This window comes from Atractosteus spatula, chromosome 9 (genome assembly GCF_055471065.1).
Source record: "Atractosteus spatula isolate fAtrSpa1 chromosome 9, fAtrSpa1.hap1, whole genome shotgun sequence".
Lineage (NCBI taxonomy): Eukaryota > Metazoa > Chordata > Actinopteri > Semionotiformes > Lepisosteidae > Atractosteus > Atractosteus spatula.
In genome coordinates, this window is record NC_142714.1 from 53,574,303 (window position 1) to 53,594,469 (window position 20,167).

Consider the following 20,167-nt stretch of genomic DNA (forward strand, 5'->3'; position numbering starts at 1 on the left):
CACTCATCAAACCTGAGCCCTATTGAACATTTGTGGGATGAGTTGTACTTGCGTGTGGCTTCTGGGGCTCCACAAGGGGAACAGAAGATTCCACAAGGACCTGGTGCAAAGCATGAGTCTCAGCTTCTGAAACTGGCCCCACACGCTGCTATCCTGCAAGCTTCACAGTGGAGCCGCTCTTGATGACAAATGCTACATCAGCATAATAAATCTAGCTGCATCAGGTCCATTCAATAAAATATCAGAGTACTGACTATAGAAAAGATTGCACAGTAATTTGTAAATCTGATAAAAAGGAACTACAAAAATACAAATTGAGTAAGTGTTAATTCTGCATCATGCAATAAATAATTGAAAACAATTGAATTCTGAAATATAAAACCATTGTACGCATTTTATTCAAGTTAGTCCTTGCCATGAGGATGCCTGTTGCAGGAATAAACATCCAAAAGTGCCACCAGATTAAAAAAAAAACTTGAAGGGCTCGTTTTTCCAATATCATCACAATGCCTGTTTACAAGAAGGGGAGTTACTTTGGTCGGATGTTATTCAATATATATTTTACTTTAATAGAACACCAAGAACCTAGCGGACCTGGCTTTATGCATCACAATTTACAAACAGTGACTAATTCAGACAGTGAAAAACGTACACAAAATAGATTCATCTCATGCATTGAGCATCTTTTCTCTCCCCGTCTCAGGTTGGGACTGTCGACGTTATTCGGATCCCACAAAAGGGCACCAATGCCTTGATTAAGTCCTCGATTTATAGCCACAGCTCAGACTCCCCATCCTCAGTCTTCGTGAATGTTGAAGAGCTTGGCCACTTCATTGAGATCTGCGTGCTCCTCTCCATCTTTGATAATCTGAGCACATGAGAAGAAATAAACATGGGCAGTTTACACGAGGCTGAAGACAAAGCCCAGCTCAGATACGCAGAAGAAATGCAGGCAGGCGAAAGCCACTGTACTGGATAGAAAAGTGGAACAGAGGGAGAGAACACAGTGCCTCCAGCACATTTCAGACAAGCACTCTGGCTGGAGCCTGGACTCTGTCAGTGGGTAACAGCTGGATGCCAAGACTTTCCAATTGGTGGCACAAAATTGTTTGAGTGGCTTGTAGCTGGCCATGGTGTCCTCCACTTGGTGCACAGCCGAGAACTCTGCCAGCTAGAGCTCCTTGCCCACCTCAGCACTGAGGCATGGCCAGTGCACTGGCGGGCCGTGTGGAGAGACGCACGCACAGGCCCCCATTCCTCCCTCCCACTAGCAACTGGCAAAGAGCAAATCAGGGGGGCACAACAGAAAAATCACCAATGACCCCCTGATGAAGGAAGCATGCCAGGGGAGTGAGAAGGCACTCCATCAGACCTGAACAAATGGCCCAACTGACCAGCCCTCTTTTTGTTTGCAGCTAGGGGTTTGCTAGCAAAGGGAAAGCAAGACAAAAACAGTGTTTTCTTTGCCTACAAGGTTATGTAACAAGAGCTCTGTAGAGGCTACACAACCACGAGCGCAGGCTCGGACACGTGCTCCAAGACACTACAGCTGCAGCTCGTCTCTGCTCACCTTCCTGGCAATGGGCATTCGGTTGAAGACATTCCACAGGATGACGCCCACTACCACCTTGTCCCGCAGGTAGAAGATGACGCCCTTCCCGTAGTCCTCTCCCTGCTCCGGTACCCGTGGCACTGAGGGAGCTTTGTCTGGCACCCCGGCCGTGCTAGCAGTCGCCTCAGTCTCGCTCTCCGACCGGATGCCCGTACCTGCGCACAATCCCAGAGGAACGGGATGAGTAAGAACATCGGAACAGCGCCAGGGAGGTTTGAAGACAGGCTGCTGGATACGAATTACTTAGGCCCAATTACAATCTCTTCAGACACTGGCACTGGATGATTTTGTTAAGGAGACTGGTTAAAAATAAAAAAAACTCAGCTAAGCTGAGCAGCAATGCTGAAGGTCACTGCTACACCGGTGGGTTTCCAGAGGAATGAATGAAGAGGAAAAAGAAAGTCCAGCATGAACAGATCTCAGTCTCACGGCTGTCGCACAGGGTACCTGACTCCTCTGCAGCTGCTCTGGGGGTGTCTTTCGCAGTGGCTTTGGCAAACACACCCACAGTGGGGAGGCTGCTGTCTACAATCCCAATGGCTTCATATCCCACCTCCGGCCCCAAGTCACTCCTGGAACACAGACAGGGCTCAGTGCAGTAAGAGCAGAACGACACAGACAGGGACACCACCACCTGTCAGAGCCTCAGCCCCTTCGAGGACACAACGTTGGAACTCAACACCAGCCTGACGGAAAACACAGAGCGCAGTTGGCAGATCATCCTGCTCACAGAAACGTTAAGACAACTGACACAGCTGTCGTGGAAAAAAAAAGGGATCTGGCCTCGCAACTGAAAAACAAAAGCGCTCCAGACTCCCAGGAACTCAAAAAAAAAAAAGATGTTCCCCTTCTTTCAAGGCTTTGTTAGAACAAAGCACTCCCCTCCCGTGAGCCGTACGTTGCTGCCAAGGCTCACGCCACACGCTGTCCTTTAACTGAAGGCGGCCCGCAGCCCTGCGCGGGGCAGACTCACCAGAACATGGACTGGTGCCAGTAGGGTTTGTTGGCGCCGGTCATGTTCTCCCCCGCCAGCCTGCCGCTCACCACCGCGTGGTCGTGGTGCTCCACCCGCCGCCGGCCCAGCTTGATGTCATAGAAGCACGCGGCATCGCCAGCCTGCGGGCACAGCGCAGCAAGGTGCCGGTCAAGCCCCGCCCGGTCTCTACAACCCCGTCGCCTCGCTTGACACCCCAGGAGAAGGAGCAGCAGTTTCAAACATGCTCGCTGCTTCCTAGCTTGACATATCCTACTGCACACTGTAGTCTAGACCGCACACACTTACTACTTTCCACACTAAGCTCAGCTATTAAAGCAGCACACATACACAGCCAGGCTACTATAGTCTAGTACTTAACACTTAGACCAAAGGAACAAGGTTAAAACGAGTAACCACTTATCCTTTACATGTCAGACTGAAATGATTCAATGTTTGCAGTTAGATGTAGAAAAGCAATTTTAAAGCTGTTAAGTTCTGTGGTTATAATACATCAACTTGAAAAATGGCATTGTATGTTGTGAAAGAGCTATCAACCATTTCAAAACGTCTACCGTGCTTAACATTTCAGCATCTGAAACCAACTGTTGACGAGGAAGAAACATCATAGGAAACGTCCGCCTTTCCGCCCTGCTCTCCAGCACGTACCACCCAGATGTTGGAGCGAGCCTGGAGCTCCGCGTTGACCCTGAACCCTCCGAAGTCCGAGTCCACCTCCAGCCCCCCTGACTTGGCGAGCTCCACGCTGGGCTCCAGCCCCACTGCGGCCACAAGGTGGTCAGTTCTCACCTGTCCAGGGACAGAGGGACAACCTCACAGCTGCCCTTTCCCACAACACATCATCTGGCCATTATCCACTTGCATTGAGAAACTTAAAGCACACAACTCTCTAATAACAAAAGTTTTAGGATGTAAAATTGGAAACATTTTTTGGGTACCTCAAATTGCAACCACTGAGTTTTCTTCTGCTTCCTTCCATTATGGCACCAGCAAATTCGGACCCAGAATTAGTCATGTTTATGATCAGATTTCATCAACTGCATCTAGTCTACTTTGAGAAAGGGACCAACAGTGCTACTTTATTCTGCAATCTTTTTTCACCCTGTTATATTTAACCGGACTGTATTTCCACACTTACCTGTCTGCCATCCTTCAGTTTAATTTCCAACTTCCCCTCCTGATACTTCACTGACTTCACCAGCGCTTCTGGCATGACGTTCACCCCCTCTGCAACAGACCACACAGCCCATGGGGAACTGCACAATCACAGAGGGAGGGACGCGAGGAGAAGGGAAGATTCGGGGTAGAAGTAATGAGCGCCCCCTCACCTCTCCTGACCTTCTCTGTAGTCCAGTTACTGAGATACTCCGGCAGAACCTTCCCCATGTTACCTCCTTCAGGGAACATCTGTATGACCTCCATACCAGTTTCCTTTGCTGAAGAAGATAATCCAAAAGTAATTTTAAAACCATTTTAAAAAGAATAACAGTTATTATCATTTAAATACAGAAGCTGTAATTACAGCAGTCCAGTAGGAACTACTCTCCTGTACACACCTAAAGAATCACCACAGCCAAAACATCTGGACACTCTACTTGTCTACCTGCATTCAGCTCTTTTTTAAAAGCATACCTCTCCTCCCTAGGGCGCAGGCCAATTCGCTCCCCAGAAATCCACCTCCGATAATGGTTATAGACTCCACTTCCCTGGAAATCTTCTCCAGGGACTTGAAGTCTTCGATCTGAAAAGGAGGAGAGGAAAAACAAGCAAAATCAAGCTTCAGTAAGCTAAAACAGCTACACAAGCAACCACATAGCAGCACTTCCATCGCTTTTGGGTTCTGTCATGAGATCTGCCCTTCAGCTAGTCAAGAATATACAAAGGACAGGTTTTACAAGGTAGATTTAGGGAAGGCTGTAAAAGAGTGCAGAAAATCGTCAATAAGGAGCCCACTCACCTTCCTGAACAGAGTTGTCCTCTTCATGACCTCCTCCCCAGCCCGCTCAATGGCTTGGATATTCCTGGGAGTTCCACCTAAAAGCAGAAAGAGAGATCAGCCCAAAGTAGGAGAAGAAACGAGATGAAATATGGCACTGGACAGAAGTCGTCACGAGTTGAGGGCTACAGTCAAACCCTTCACCATGAGGCAGACAGAGATCTAGAATGTCTCCATGGCAGAGAAGAAGCAAGACACTCCACTGACCCGACTGAGATAGAGGCTCATTTTAAAACCCCACTTCACCCTGGTAGGTTGCAAGTAATAAGGGAGACGTCCAGCGAGCTCACCTGTGGCTATCAGACACTTCTCATAGGAGATTTCTGAGCCGTCATTCAGGCACACTTTGTTCCCTCTGACATCCATGTGCACCACCTACCACAGAACAGGACAGGTCAACAACACCCGGCAGAGATCAAGCTCAAGAAAATTGCCGGACTCACCGATTCTGGGTGATGCTTGCAACATAACCACAAAGATAAAAGTACCCCAGATGTTACAAGTTCAGAGTATATGATCAGGTGATTTTTCTCTGGTGTGAGCTGACTGCATTTTATAAGGTCATTAACCCCATAGGCAGCAGCATCTTGAAGAAATTCAAAACGGAGGCAGAAGTGACAAACCTTTTTGCCGCTGAGAACTGCCACTCCTCCATTCTCAACATGGGGCAAGTCTTGAGGGCTGACATAGAAGGAGGGCGGCTGGAAATAGAGGCTGCAAAACACAGTCGACATGACAGTGAAAAAGCTCCAACTTCGTATTTTGATGGAAGGATTAACTAAAAAGCAAGAGGCCTACAGCAAAGTACCAGAATGTGCCAATGACATTAAGATTTCTCTTCAATCTCATCTGGTACCTTCTTCTACACAGTACAGGCGTCTGTGCAGGTAGTGTGCATAACCTTGTAAAGAGCACCTGTCCCGTCACACCCATGCAATGGAGAAAGTCACCTTCGTTCTTTGCCGTTCCACTGTTTGAAGCGCAGAGTCTCCGTCACGTGGGGGTCATCGGAAAACCAGAGCTCCTTCGAGAGAGGGGGGCGCATATAGGGCAGGTTGGGCTCCTCCGAGATTATCAAGACCTGTAGTAGGCAGAGCCACTCTTGAGTAACTCGAGCAGTCAAATATCGCTTCCTGCTCCTCAGAGCACTGAGGCTCGACCTTCAGGACTCCTCCGTGAACAGAGCCCCGGTCGCTCGGGGAAGCATGATGCGATCCAGCTCAGTGGAGTCAAGGAAGAGCACGACGCAGGACCCCGATGCATTCCAGCAGAGCACATGTACGCAAAACCGCAGCAACACTGCGCAGTCACCGGCGAGCTGGAGCACTGGCTTGTCACCCGGCCCAGGACTCACCCGTGCACCCGGATCCCGAGCGCGGATGGACCGGGCCGCAGCGAACGAGGCCGTGCCACCGCCGATGAGGAGGTAGGGAGCGTGGGAGGGAATCTCAGAGCGGGCAGCAGCAGCAGGAGCTTCTCCTGGAGGACAAACAGACACAGAGCTCTTACGATCCCTACATCCCGCATTCCTGGCCTCTTTCCTCCTTCCCAGCATCCAGCCAACACGCACCCCCATCGGCAGCAACCGGAAGGGCCGAGGAGCATGAACATGTGCCAATCCACCTCTCCTGGGAAGGTGTGTATAAAAGGAAAGTCCTTATCAACCACACATGACCCTGCCGCCTTTAATTTACAAATAAAATCTAAAGTACCAGTACGACACCTGCGTGACTCAAGAGAGGGCCAGAACATATAAGAATGTCAGGAGAGGCCCCTTCTGTCTGCCCTCTGCTCTTACCACTGTCAGCTGCAGCTGTGGGGGGCTGATCTGTCGATTCTGCGGGGACGGACTCTGACACAGGCGCAGCCTCTGCTTGTAAAACCCGAAACATTAAAAAGAAAAACTCTTCTTTAGTCCAAACGACGTTGTTATATTCTGGGCTGCAACACATGCGTGAGAGACGGGAAAGAACACCAATGTTCCAGGAAGCATTCTTTCTCTACTAATAAAGGACCGGAAGGAAAGAATTCAAGCTGGATTTATCTTCATTTAAAACTTTCAACTTTGTAAAGTTTCAGTGGAACAAACAGAAGACGGAGGAACGAAGAGACTTAAGTCCCATTGCACGGATTCCCGTGACTCCCAAGACATCAAGACACCACTGGGAGGCTCTGGAAGGTGAAGCCCACGATCCAACCACAGATCCCAGGCTGACGCGAGGAGGGGAAAGACTGTTTGGCACCATCTCCTTTCCTGCATTCGCTTCCTCACAAGCAAAGTGGGAACCCTGCCAGCAAGCAGAGGCTGTGGCTGGATTGGGGAAAGGGCAGCGCTCGTGCACAGAGGGTTAGTGTGCCACACTGACGGCGGGGAGAAGTGAGAGGGCACAACAGCATGCTTTTTCAGAGCTCTTCCTCCACGGTGCACAGAGAGTCAGAGACAGAGTGGGGAGAGGATGGGGAACAGAGCTGGGCCCAGGTTGCTCAGGAAGGTTAGTACGTTAGGGACGAGCCAGGAGTGCTCCCTCCACTTCCGACAGGCCAGCACAGCGGAGAGAAAGAAGCTTGATGGAAGAGACGCAAAAGACATTCGGCTACTTTTTCAACGTGGTTAGAAAAGGCCAAAAGGAGAGAAGCTTCTTCCCGTCACCTTGGTTTAGATTTTCTGTTCTCTTGCCAATAAACATCCGCTAAAAAATAAGCTCCAGTTCTGAATTGTTTTTAAAAATAGAACCTTGAGCTTCTGAGACTTCAGCCGGTCCCTCAATTTCCACCTGGGGGTCGGCGCGGGCTCCTGAGGCGGGGGGCTCTTCCCCCTCACCCCTCTGCTCCCGGGGGTCCCCTTCTGATAAAGCAGGGGCCGCGCTCTCCGCTAAAACCTCCTCCTCCTCAGCACTCTGCAGGCCCGGGTCTTGATGGTGAGAAATCACAGCAAGTCCAGACGGCTCTGAATCTAGCGTTCTCTTCAGATTATGGACGGTTATCGAGGGCAGGGAAGATAAGCGCACAGCACGGAGAAGGCAAGGCAGCACAAACTACTGTTTTGCAAACCATCAAATGCATAAAGGAGCATGGGAATACACAGTCAACCAGACATTCGTCCGTGTCAGGAAACTCAAAGCAGACTGATCACCTCCGTCTCACTGGAGCTGAAGCTCCAGGTTCATACTTCAACATTCTCCTTATAACAGGGCATGCCTCATTGCCTATACCTTTGTACGCTCACATTCTCATTTGTTTCAGGATATACTGTCCAGACGCAGGGTGTTTTTAAAGTTTACTGGCAGTTACATCTTATAACAGACACTGTCAAACTATGGGAATACAACAGAATGATCAAATATTTTCCTTCTCCCATTAGTTATCAAGTAAAGATCTTAAAAATTAGTCAAAGCTAACCATACACTTTCCAGTAAGGTATACATGTCTTGCGCACTCTTGAGACAGGGAATACAGCGGATAGTTTAATACTCTATCATGGATTCAATGATGTAGTTGGATGATCATGATGATGCACTGTAAATGCATGTCAACTCATCAGAAATAATAAAAGGCCAGCAATCCTCCCAAGTGACCTCAGATTCTCCATGTTCCTTCAGGATACAAGCTAACAGCTGTCTGTTGCATCAACAGGTGATTCCTAATCACAGACATTCTGCTCCGATTGGGACAGCAGCTGTGCGGCCGAAAAACCGTTAGGTTGATATTTCTTTCTTCAAATAGCATCACTCACCCTTTGTAGTTTCATCCGTTGTTTTCTCTGCAACAAAAAGAATGCATGAAATGCCAGTTAAAATGTTTGATTACACTGAGATAAAAATATCACAACACTCATTCACTGAAAAAACAAATTAACATGAAAAAAATACTTGACATTTCTCAACAAATCCACAGAATATTTTTCAAGATGACAAAGTTCTGAGATGTGGTATTTGGAAATGACTGGCAAGACATTCAGCTATTTAAAGGCAGGTGAGGAGGCAGCTGGCTCTTACCCACCTGTAGGCTGCACCTGGCCAGGTGCTGTCTCTTGACTTGGCCTTGCGGCCAGCTGAGACATTCTGTCTTGGAATCTCTGCTTGTCTCCCTGTATGATGTTGTACACCTGCAAAAGAGGACCGTGACGGTTTTCAAAACCAAATAGGCAATCTTTTCCACTTCAACGCAAGAGTGTTTACTAATTTATCTGGTTTACAGTAGCAGAGTGCCCTCAAACTAAACGAATCAGCAATACGTCAGGTTTACTACTTACATACGCTCCTGCACCGAGCACAGATCCCCCCACAAGAAGATAATACAGCAGGTTCTGCCCACCGCTGCCAGGGACCCCAGACGACGCATGGACCCTCTGCATCGGCCTCAGAGAGCTCTCGCACCTCAGGACTAGGGCGCAAGACGCAGAAACGGAGAAAAACCCCTTTACTGTGCGCTCAGGTAACTCGCGTGTGCAGGTGAATGGTAAGCACGGTGATTTGAGTGTCTCTCGCGTCTATTCTGAAGACAAATTTACAATCGCCGGCATTTGATATGAAAAATAAAAAATCCTGTACTAAACTGGTACAGTTTCTCTCAAGATGAGAGACTAATATCAAACTATTACACAACAATCACCAAATGCCACAGCGCTAATATTCTGCTTGAGGTTTGGTCTCGAATACGACTTTCTAACCGAGTTAGTGGCTTGCTCAACACTTCTTCCAGGTCTAACACGGATGACACAAAGCAGTCATCGGTGTCTGGAATACATCAGGTTTTCTAAGTTTCTTTCAGCTACTAAGAGCTCTTTATTGCTAGTAACCTGTGCTAATAACCTGCTTTAAAGGCATTTTAGTAAATAAGCCTCCTTTGACTTCATGGAGCATTGATGAGCAAGTCTAAAAGACTTCCATTTCTAGCGTCTCAAAGGAATAAATCTTTGAAATGCCTGGATCATAAGCCCTAACGTAAGAATTCGAGCAGAAAGGACAACCAGCCAATATATTATTAGATGACTAAATCACGATTCTCTTAATGAGAGCATAGTCTGAAAAAAACACATTCTTCCCACAAGTTTTAGCGATTAAAGAAAAAATATTTTACAGATTAAACAACATGCCGGACATAGACTTGAGCTCAGCCCTCCTGTGGCTAAAACGAAGCCAACTGTGCTTTCGACGACCTTGGAAAAGCCCTGCGCATGAAAGCAGACATGGGTCGCAAATACTTCTAAGGTCGAGAAATAAGACCGCAGCAAACTCCGTCTCTGCGTTTCATCTAAACTGATCCCACCTCATCCAGGCTAATTCAACGTGGATGAGCCGGGCCGTTACAACCCGGCCGCACTCGGAGGTGGAAACCCCTCGGCCGGACCAGATGGGCTCAGGTGAACTGTGGAAGAGCCCGGGGTCGGGGATAGTTCAAACCCGGCACCTGTGTGAGTGAAGAAAGCCCCACACGGCTTGACACGGGCTGCAGTGTGCGGCCACAGAGAGTGCGGTCCACCCCACACCAGGGTGCGCGGCCTACGCGCAATTCCTTAAGAGGCTGCAGCGGCAGGGCTAGCTTCTGGTCTCTATTGCAACTGGCAAAACAGCAGCCACGAATGAACAGAGGTCACTCCCGTGTCACAGTGCACGAGTGAGTGACACGGTTCAGCGCTGGAGACAGCCGTCGAGCTGCAGCAGATACTTCAGAGTTCAAGACCGCTGCATCTGCACCAGCAGATCACACTCCGGCCCCTTCATCCACATCGCACCCCCAAAACAAAACAGCCCCGATGTCCCACCTGCTTTCTTCGCGTTTTTGCGGCACAATGTCGAGGACGTCCTGGCCAGAGGAGCCAGCTTTCTCCACACCGCCCTGCACTGCAGCATCTTCCAGCGGATTCCCACCAGCACCGGCGGTGCTCACTACCAGCGGAATAAAAAATAATAATCCAACTGCAGTCTACAGTACAGACACGACACCACAGCCCTCCTCTCAGCCAGGGTGCCGGAACTCCAGCCCAGCAACCTCTCACCCAGCGAAGCCTTCTCTCACCGAACACCGGGTCAGCGCTGGGCCCTTCGCCCGAGTTAACCCCGCCCCCGCTTCGCCGCGATTGGCCGCCAGCGCAGCTAACCAGCGTCTGAGAGGCCGCTTTTCCCATCAATCCACCGAAGCTGTCCTTCCTCAAAGATGATTGGCTATTATTTAGCTTCAGAGCGGAAGACCCTCCTAATCCTATAAAGTAAAGGTCAAGCGTCACCACCTCAATTTTTTATTGCTTACTTCAGACGTCCTTCTATTTTTCGACAACACCCCTCTTTTGATTGGCTTGCTTAAGAAAGAGGGCGGGCTGGACGCCACTGCTTTTCGTTCCAATTGGACACATTCCAGTTAACTTTTTTCCGTCTTACGACCCCGGAAGTAGCAGTTCAATGTCACATGGAATAAAAAGGCTTACAAGTTTTGGTGGGGAGTGAGGAGTGAATGATTTGCATTGCAGTCATTTTAATTAATTTATGGCAACAAATAGCTGAATAAGCGTTCGCGGGAGTACGCTTTATATGCTCTATGTAGTTACTGTTTGCTAAAGTACTGCAGATAATTTCCACCCTGTGAAGTACTTGCAGTAGGTCGATTATCCTAAAGCATAAATAATACATCAGTTTAAATTTTTCCTGTTATTTGAGTACAATCTGGCATTCACAGATCGTGTGAATCATTGAACATGTGATGCAACTGAACGGAAAAGTAACAGAGCGAGATGACTAGATATCGTTACACAGAAACCTTATCTTCTCAATAATACATCCAGGGACCTTCAATGGCTGCGCTGATGAAAAGAATGGTGTATTTCGGAGGCGCCCTCACAATGAGACCCTTCCGCTGCGTGGAGGTAGCGGGCTGGGGGTTCTCGCCTTCCTCCCGGCCGTGCTGGCAGCGCCGCTCTCCGGCGGGGTGCTGGGTGGGGGCTGCACGGCGCAGCCTGTGCCAGGACACCTCACTGGCCGGCGAGCCCCACTACATCACCACTCCCATCTTCTACGTGAACGCCGCCCCGCACATCGGGCACCTATACTCCGCCGTCATCGCGGACTGCCTGCACAGGTACAAGCTGATGCGGGGATGCCGGTCGAGGTTTTCCACGGGTAAGTCACACAGGTGGCCCTGGCGTCACTGGAGGCGATGGGAATTCACTTAAATTGTCCTGAGGCCGAATTTCTCAGGCTTGTAAAAAAAAAACTCAAAGCGAAACTTTCTGGACTTTAATGCACTTCATTTGTGTGTGCGCTTTCAGGGACGGATGAGCATGGATTAAAAATCCAGCAGGCGGCGCTAGCTGCCGGGAAAGACCCCCAGACGTTTTGCGATGAAGTATCCGAGAAATTTAAAGCCCTGTTCCAGCGGTGCGACATTGCATACACGGACTACATCAGGACCACGGACCGCAGACACCGCAGCGCTGTGGAGCATTTCTGGAACGTCTTGCGGGACAAGGGCTTCATCTACAAAGGGAGCTACGAAGGCTGGTATTCCACTCAGGATGAGAGCTTCCTGACCCCCTCACAGGTGGGGGACAGCGTGGACTCAATGGGGAGGCCAATCAAGATATCCCTGGAGAGCGGTCACAAGGTGCGTGCGCTCCCTCCGCCAGAGGTGGCACTGTCATTTCACGCTGACTTTTAGAAGCGTGCCTTAGGTTTTCACAGTGCCTTCTGGGATTAGAGATAAGTTTAGTTCAATTACCATGAAACAGCTGTTTTTAAAGATTTGTATATTCATTTCTAGTGACCATTTTTAAGCCATTGAATAACTGATAAAAGTTAGGATTAGGTTATAAATAAGAGAAGCAAACTGCACACATGGGAGAGGAAGACTTGCAGCTACCTGTGTGTGTAGAAATAGCCACTGGCTAGTGGAATTCTTGTCCAGTTCTCGTAAACAGTGTCTAGGACTCTGCTCCCAGAGCCTGCTTGTCTTCAGAGACGGAGGCTCAGCCATGTGGCTCTCCTGGTTTCTCACGCTCTCCCGTGTTGCTCCCTGTCCTTGCTAGGTGGACTGGGTGAAGGAGGAGAACTACCTGTTCCGCCTGTCGGCGTTCCGGGCCCCGCTGCGGGCGTGGCTGGCCGAGAGCCCGCAGGCCGTGCGGCCCGAGAGGTTCCACCGCGCGGCTCTCCGCTGGCTGCAGGAGGAGCTGCCCGACCTGTCCGTTTCGCGGCAGAGAGACCGGCTGCAGTGGGGGATCCCCGTGCCCGGAGACCCCAGCCAGACCATATACGTGTGGCTGGACGCCCTGGTCAACTACCTGACGGTAGCCGGGTACCCTCACTCCTACGCTGAGTGGTGGGCCGCTGCCCATCACGTGGTGGGCAAGGACATCCTCAAGTTTCACGCCATTTACTGGCCGGCCTTCCTCTTGGCTGCCGGCCTGCCCCTGCCCCAGGCCCTCTACGTGCACTCGCACTGGACAGCGGGGGGGCAGAAGATGTCGAAGAGCCTGGGCAATGTGGTGGACCCCCTGGAGAGGTGCCGGGACTTCACCGCAGATGGGATGAGGTACTTCCTGCTCAGACAGGGCGTCCCGGACTCCGACTGCGACTACTACGACGACAAGGCGGTGAAGCTGCTCAACGCTGAGCTGGCGGACTCTCTCGGGGGGCTCCTGAGCCGCTGCACAGCCCCCGCCCTCAACCCGCGCCAGGTGTACCCCAGCTTCTGCGGCCAGTGCTTCCCCGGGGCGCCCGCGGGGGGCGCGGGCGGGAGCCGGGCCGGCCCGGAGGACTACGCGCTGCTGGCGCGCGTGGCGGGCCTGCCAGCCGCGGTGGAGGGCCACCTCGAGAGCCTGCAGGCGTACAAGGCGCTGGAGGCCATCGCCGGCTGCGTGCGGCTCACCCACGCCTTCTTCCAGAGGCACGCCCCCTGGAAGCTGGACCCCGCGGACCCCCGGGAGCGCCGCTGGCTGGACACCGTCCTGCACGTCTCCCTGGAGTGCCTGCGGCTCTACGGCACCCTGCTGCAGCCGGCGGTGCCCGGGATCGCCGGCACCATCCTGTCCCGGCTGGCAGTGAGAGCGGAGGAGCGGACCTGGGCGGGCCTGAGCGTGCTTGCCCGCCTGCGCGGGGAGCACTGCCCCTTCGAGGGCCGGCCGCTGGGCCCCGACCCCGGCGTGCTCTTCCCCAGGCTGGAGCGGCCCAGGGGCCGGCGAGTGAGGCTGGAGACAGACGGGGACACGGTGCTGCCGGAGGCGCGTCCCAGTACACAGGACAGTGGTGTCAGCCCTCCAATGCCCTGAAATCGGCAATAAACACAAATTCTTATTCCAGTTTGAAAAGAAAATGAAGGTCGTGTCCTTTTTGTAATTTCTTGGGTGTTCTTGTTCTAAACCCGAGAATTGACTCCATCGATCCGCGGGGCTCTGGAGTCTGCTTCGCGGATCACAGTGACACCCAGTGGCCAGGTGAGGTAACAACAATGGAAGTCATTTCCAAAACTGAAAAAACTGGTGTGCTCCTTTGTACTCATCTTTGCCATCCTGGTGTTTAATTACTGATCTTCTTCGTTTCTGGTTACGCCAGCCTGAGGTTTCTAGAGTACAACTGGCAGCCATAACACTATAGTTACTCTTTGAAAGACGTATGTGAAATTAATAAACTATTAAACAGAAAAAATAATTTCCCATAATTTCATGCCCTGAATCCCACAGTCAGCAGATAGACAAAACTACCCACAGCACTTACTTCTGTTTGGTACTCTCAATTTGAGTTTTAATACAACAAAAATATGCTTTAATGATGCAGTTGATCAAACATACTTTTAGATGCATGTAGGACATGCGGCTGCATATTTCCGATTCCTTCCAGCTATATTCTCTCGCCAGATTGCAGGTAAAGCGTACAGAGTGACTTAGTTGTGAATGCTGAGAGTGCTGCAGGCTTCAGTAATGACCCCAGAGATGTCAGCTGGGGTTTCCTCTGGACAGAGAGCCGAATTGCAAAGCCCGGGGCCGCACCTACCCGAGTTCAGTACGCGCAGGATTCGGCACAGCAGGTCGGCTTTCGGGGTCTGTTCGGTCCGGTTTGCCGTGGTTCCCTGCTTGCTTCTGGGATGAAATGCACTGCTCGTGCTCAAGAGGGGCAGGTGAGGCATCGGATTTCTGTAAAGGTCTTCATTCACGTTCTTAAGTTTCTGGGACCCCTTGCACACGTTCACCGGGTTTTTGATTCAGACTAAAATTTGTATTATTACTTTACAATAAAAGAAATGTACGCTTCTTATGGCAGACTTCTGATTTAACAGTCTGACTTCGCCTCGTTTGTTGGCCGGCGCTGAAGAAGAGGACGCTTCTACCAACAAGCCGTCTTTCCGCTTTACGCCTGTACTGCTGTAGCACTGTAGCGCCGGGCGCGGCGGACCGGTGCCGCAGCTCTGCTTGTCACGGAGCGCACCTGGGCTCGCGGGGAGGAGCCCCGGGGCGCCCCGGCCAGGTGCACCGGTCTGGCAGCGCGGCGCCCTGCGTGTGCAGCCCTCGGCCACGGCGTCCCACACACTTCGCGAAACAGGCAGAGCACACGCACACACGCCCGGTCTCTCTCCGAGGATGTAACGTGGAGCTGCCATTGCGGTTTTATTGGTCGAATTCATTACGAGGAGGTAGCAGCAAGAGAAGCATCTTTATTACCGAGCCACCATTAAACACAGCAGAGGACATTTCTCTCCTTCACACTACGGGCAGGACGGGATGTTGTTGTCGTGTCATTAGCATCTCTGTGGATTTTTTTTTTGCATGGTGTGGTGTTATTAAGGGGAGTGGATAGAGCCCCCCTCCCCCTGTTAAACAGCACAACAGAGTAATACCCTGCTGTCCATATTCTCGCTCACCGTTATGGCAAACGAATCGCTAGCAAATGGAGGAGGACCGAGTCAGTCCAAACAACGGAGCCTTTCGTCCTCCGCGGAGCTGAACGCGTCCATGGAGCGCAGTGTCCAGACCCGGATATTTAAGATTATCGTGATAGGGGACTCGAATGTGGGGAAGACCTGCCTGACCTTCCGCTTCACCGGAGGGAGCTTCCCGGACAAAACAGAGGCCACTATCGGCGTGGATTTCAGGGAGAAGGCGGTGGAGATCGAAGGTGAAAAAATCAAGGTATGTAATACAGAGGCGAGATGAAAGAAAGGCAGGGAGGTTAGAATAACGTCGCTTTGTTGTTTTTCTTTGTGATTTTCCCCCCCAGTTAGCTCGAGGTGGATTAGACATGGTCAGCCGCAGTGTAGCGGGTACGTTCAGAACATAATAATGATGATGCAGTCGGTTTTCATGGAGTCTTTGTAGTATTAACGTCTTCCAAAGAGAGGCGAGAATCGATTTCATGCATTTTCTCCATTTCGTGGGTGCTTTGATAGGCCTGTTCATCTGCTCATATGCAGCAACGGCTTCACAAATATTTAATACTTTAATATTCTTCCATGGAATATTTTGATACAGGCTGGCTTGAGTGGTTTGTGTTTGCCGTTAAACTGTTACACGTATCACCTTAAGCAAAGGACAGCATCTCCAAGCGCCCTGCCCGTGGCCCTGGTACACCGTGTCGCACCCGTGCCAGTGGAGAGCAGAGGTGCGACCCCACCTGAGCAGCTGTACTCCGACTGAGTTCAGCTGTGACCTGGGATGTCTGGATTATGACTCCCCACTCTGAGAACTCGGGAAAAAAAGCCCAACAACACACACTTTGAAAATGAGTTCTATTGAGAAATACTGAAAACACTTTATTTGTGTATACAGTACATCGCCCGAGCTCTGTGGAAGCGAGTGGGGCTCAGATTAAGTTCTGTGTGGAGCTCAGGAGCGCTGATGCTCATTGAGAAGGTCGTTGCTTTGTTCTCTGAGGCTGTGAAGAGAATCAAGCTCTGGGAAGAGCCTGAGAATAAAGCAAACCTTCTCCTGGACCCAAAGAGCCTGGATGTGCTCTTTCCTAAAAGATTTTTCCCCATGTGACTCAAACGAACCCATACTTCCAGAAGCTCCCATGTGAAAACAATTGCTTCTTTGACTAGAGGTTTCTCCATTCTAGTCCTTCTGGAGTCGAAGGCCCTGACACTTGACAACTGGAACAGTGTCTGTTCTACATCTCAGCCTGTGTGTCTGTGTGATTTAGTTCCTTATCTCTTCCTCATTTAATAATCCCATCTCTGAACTGGCTTCATCACTCTGCTCTGCCCCACTGAGAGTTGCTGTGTGGGGAGAGTACTAAACTAAACCACTGGTGGGGGTGGAGGGGATCCCCATGACCTGTAAAGCGCTTTGAGTGGAGTGTCCAGCTAAGCACTATCTAAGCTCTGGGCCTGCTGCCTCGGGCCCTGGGTAACCCTGCGCTGTTCCTCTTCTCCCGTTGGCAGGTGCAGGTCTGGGACACGGCAGGTCAGGAGCGTTTCAGGAAGAGCATGGTGGAGCACTACTACCGCAACGTGCACGCCGTCGTCTTCGTGTACGACGTCACCAAGATGGCCTCCTTTGAGAACCTCAAGACCTGGATCCAGGAGTGCAACGGACACCACGTGTCGCCCTCCGTGCCCCGCGTCCTGGTGGGCAACAAGTGCGACCTGGTGGGCCAGATCCAGGTGCCCTCCAACACGGCGCTGAAGTTCGCCGACGCCCACAACATGCTGCTGTTCGAGACCTCTGCCAAGGACCCCAAGGAGACGCAGAACGTGGAGTCCATCTTCATGTGCCTGGCCTGCCGCCTGAAGGCCCAGAAGTCCCTGCTGTACAGGGATGTGGAGAGGGAGCAGGGCAGGCTGCAGCTGTGTCACGAGCCCAGCGCCAAGAACTCGTGTCCCTGCTGAGGGAGCCGTGCCCTCTGTCCCCCTGGACGCAGCTGCAAGAATTTCAGACATGCAGAGATATAGTCATGTAAGGGACTGGTCTAAGGGAAAGAATGTGCCTGCATTTTGTTTTTCTGAAAAACGTTTGTGCAAGATTAACCCTTCTTCTTGGATTTCTCTTTTGAATTCTTCCCTTCCTTTGCAAATCAGTGCATATCATCCCACTGCCTGTTTTTTAGGTCTCTTATGGCCTTCCGATCGCAGAGATGCCAAAGGTTTGCCGCCCTTTGTCAAGAACTGAGAAGGACAGTGTCCCTCAGCATAAAAAAGTACTGGTTTGTGCTGCTCAAAGTAATTCCCACTCTCATATAAAATCCCTTGCTAATATAGAATAAGATTTCTTAAATTACAGATGGACGTATTTCACTCACGGATAGGTTTTTCATATTATTACTAGAAGTACTGAATAATAACCCAGCAAACTCAAAAAGATGTCCAGTTTTCTCCATACAATGACTCTTTTGTAAAAAAGTTCATTTCCAATCTAGTTATGTACAGGGACATGCACACAAAAAGTTACAGTTCTCCTTACAGTAACCTGGTGTGTTTCTTATTTCTGTCTGGAGCGATGTGTGTCAAGGACGGCATCGACACCCTCCTACGCTCGGAAAGGATTCTGTCTCCTTGAGAGAGCAGGTCAGCTGTCACTGAACAAGAGGGTTTATAACAAGACAAACAAATTGGGTAAATAACCTTCTCAGTCCTACCATGTTCCTTTTAGGTAAATATTTTTTTATGTTTAATCTGAATAATTTACCTCCATTGACCACAAAACTAACATATAGTCAGTGTGTGAATGGGGCTATGGTCTGAGCAAGACTGACTTGACCGGAGATGGGTGTTGGTCAGGATCAGGGTGCCTTTATTCAAATGCAGCAGAAATTTTGCAGTAAGATGAGCAATAATGACATTTTTAAGATGTTGTCATTAAGGCCATTTATTGTCCCGAATGCCTCTCATGTTACAGCACTAGGTCAGACAAGTAGTACTGCTGGTGCCTTAATCATATTGCTGTCGTGTGCAGCATGACAGGTTTTATCATTTAAGGGTGACAAAAATACACAGCAAGCAGACATGCAACTTTCTTTGATTGTGTCATGGTTTTTAGACTGATGTTTCTCAAAAGCAGACTAATTATCTTCCCATTGCAATCTGGCTAAAATCAGGTTTCACATGAGAGGAGGCCATTGGGCACATCAAGCACATTGGGCTGCTAGTTGATAACTGATTAGAGGCTGTAATCCAGCCACTTCTTGAACGTAGCTATAGAGTATCAGCTTCAACAATGGCTGGACAGTTTGTTCCATGCTCCCACAACTGTTTGTGTAAAGAGAGGTTCAAATTGACCTGAAGACTGAAGAGACTATAAATGTGCCCCTGGGACTCCTGTTTGACTGAAAGTGCTGGACTCTGTCTTTTGGGGAGCAATATGATGTTTATTTTCTCACTTTTCTAATTGTGTTAAAAAAATGCAGCTAAGACATTTGAACTTTTGTTTTAAAAGAAATTAGCTTGAAAAAACTGCACAGCAAATTTGACATCAACAATAGATCTGGACAGAAGTGTCTCTTCTGAGGGCATCTCTAGTACAGTAAAGAGTACTGAGTGCAGTAGAACATGTTAAAAACTTTTACTCTTTTCTTTTATCAAATCATAATGGGAATTAATGTTATGGACGTAATTCATAATAAATGTCTTCCCTCTTCTGTTTCAGAATTAGATCACTGTTGTTATTTATTCAGTATCTGCTAATAGGCCTTAACAATGTAATCTCGTAAGAGTGTGATGACTCCCAGGCTGATGAAAGACATTACTTGATCGGAAGCTCAGATATTTACTCCCAGTGGCTGCAGGTGGATGGACAGGTTTATCTTTCACGTTCACAGCCCTCTCTCTTGGATAAAATCTGTCTTGTGCTCTTCCCGGAGTTCTGCTGCATCCCTGGATCAATCCAAACCTCTCCTCTCCCCCAAAGAAGACCTGCATCTTTTTGTAAGGTCTTGAAGATAGCACCAGAGGTCCTGTCTCTCCAAAGAGAACATAAACAGGACAAATGTGTTCATTTTAGTTGGAAGAAAAATAAATGAAAAAGCACTGTGGACTAATTCTGTTTTGTTTTTCTTTCTTCAGCTTTCTCATTTCTCAAGCAATTCAGATGAGCTGTTCTGGTCACTTCAGTTAGCTGTGTGTCATTTTAGCCCTGTATGTCATTGTGTGATTCCCTAGTTTATATTTTCCTTGAAATAGAATAACTGTTTCATTTGCCTATCTTTGTATTTGTCTGTTTCGTTTTTTATAGTATCAACAATATAATCTCAGGATTGTTGGTCTAGCTTCTTGCAGAAAATTATTTTTCAAAGAAGTCACCATCAAAAACTGTCCCCCTTTCTGCCCAACATCAGAAGCCTTATCACCATGGAAACAAGAATCATTGGAAAGAGTCCTGATTGATCAAGTAGCCAAAATATTCTGATGTGTAACAGTAAAACAAAATGTCAGATAGGAAATGAGACATTTTTAGCATATGAGAAAGGCTAAGAATTTGAGTTGGTTCTTTGTGTTTCAGCTCTTCGGCATAGACTGATGAGCTAGCACAATGACCTCACTGCCAAAGTTGCACCTCCATGATGTCATGATTACACAGTGACCTCAGGACCAGCACAGCTTTACCCAGAGGGTGTGATACGTCATGTCTGGAGTGTTTGGTGCTTGCGGTTTG

At 49.5% G+C, this 20,167-nt stretch overlaps 3 protein-coding genes across 5 annotated transcripts; 2 read left to right on the forward strand and 1 right to left on the reverse strand.

Annotated features, from left to right (window-relative positions):
* Nucleotides 1-372: 372 nt before the first annotated feature.
* On the reverse strand, nucleotides 373-10,657 carry aifm1 (apoptosis inducing factor mitochondria associated 1). 3 transcript variants are annotated; one of them, XM_088925251.1, is made up of 19 exons: nucleotides 10,367-10,656; nucleotides 8,855-8,985; nucleotides 8,602-8,707; nucleotides 8,336-8,362; nucleotides 7,337-7,513; nucleotides 6,401-6,472; nucleotides 5,957-6,081; nucleotides 5,553-5,683; nucleotides 5,226-5,316; nucleotides 4,893-4,977; nucleotides 4,564-4,640; nucleotides 4,239-4,347; nucleotides 3,935-4,042; nucleotides 3,745-3,833; nucleotides 3,255-3,395; nucleotides 2,586-2,728; nucleotides 2,060-2,184; nucleotides 1,571-1,767; nucleotides 373-868 (listed from the first exon to the last, which is right to left on the reverse strand). In XM_088925251.1, exons 1-19 carry the CDS (start codon nucleotides 10,452-10,454, stop codon nucleotides 797-799), a joined length of 2,094 nt encoding a protein of 697 aa, XP_088781377.1. In that variant the 5' UTR covers nucleotides 10,455-10,656; the 3' UTR covers nucleotides 373-796. The 3 variants fall into 3 exon arrangements, with proteins under 3 accessions (XP_088781377.1, XP_088781378.1, XP_088781379.1); XM_088925252.1 differs by lacking the exon at nucleotides 7,337-7,513 and having other exon boundaries at nucleotides 10,367-10,657; XM_088925253.1 differs by lacking the exons at nucleotides 6,401-6,472; nucleotides 7,337-7,513.
* Nucleotides 10,658-10,979: 322 nt separating this feature from the next.
* On the forward strand, nucleotides 10,980-13,902 carry mars2 (methionyl-tRNA synthetase 2, mitochondrial). The gene is made up of 3 exons (XM_088925254.1): nucleotides 10,980-11,714; nucleotides 11,864-12,198; nucleotides 12,620-13,902. Exons 1-3 carry the CDS (start codon nucleotides 11,390-11,392, stop codon nucleotides 13,856-13,858), a joined length of 1,899 nt encoding a protein of 632 aa, XP_088781380.1. The 5' UTR covers nucleotides 10,980-11,389; the 3' UTR covers nucleotides 13,859-13,902.
* Nucleotides 13,903-14,910: 1,008 nt separating this feature from the next.
* Nucleotides 14,911-19,545, forward strand: rab33a (RAB33A, member RAS oncogene family). The gene is made up of 2 exons (XM_088925823.1): nucleotides 14,911-15,712; nucleotides 16,963-19,545. Exons 1-2 carry the CDS (start codon nucleotides 15,449-15,451, stop codon nucleotides 17,407-17,409), a joined length of 711 nt encoding a protein of 236 aa, XP_088781949.1. The 5' UTR covers nucleotides 14,911-15,448; the 3' UTR covers nucleotides 17,410-19,545.
* The last annotated feature ends 622 nt before the right edge of the window (nucleotides 19,546-20,167 follow it).

Excerpts from the sequence above, each read along its gene's own strand:
- rab33a (XM_088925823.1), top strand. The coding sequence starts at position 15,449 with ATGGCAAACGAATCGCTAGCAAATGGAGGAGGACCGAGTCAGTCCAAA. Across the intron at positions 15,713-16,962 it reads TCGAAGGTGAAAAAATCAAG|GTGCAGGTCTGGGACACGGC; the intron begins GTATGTAATACA and ends TCCCGTTGGCAG.
- aifm1 (XM_088925251.1), bottom strand. The coding sequence starts at position 10,454 with ATGCTGCAGTGCAGGGCGGTGTGGAGAAAGCTGGCTCCTCTGGCCAGG. Across the intron at positions 4,978-5,225 it reads CAGTTCTCAGCGGCAAAAAG|GTGGTGCACATGGATGTCAG; the intron begins GTTTGTCACTTC and ends GTTCTGTGGTAG. Across the intron at positions 2,185-2,585 it reads TGGCACCAGTCCATGTTCTG|GAGTGACTTGGGGCCGGAGG; the intron begins GTGAGTCTGCCC and ends TCTGTGTTCCAG.
- mars2 (XM_088925254.1), top strand. The coding sequence starts at position 11,390 with ATGGCTGCGCTGATGAAAAGAATGGTGTATTTCGGAGGCGCCCTCACA. Across the intron at positions 11,715-11,863 it reads CCGGTCGAGGTTTTCCACGG|GGACGGATGAGCATGGATTA; the intron begins GTAAGTCACACA and ends GTGCGCTTTCAG. Across the intron at positions 12,199-12,619 it reads CCCTGGAGAGCGGTCACAAG|GTGGACTGGGTGAAGGAGGA; the intron begins GTGCGTGCGCTC and ends TGTCCTTGCTAG.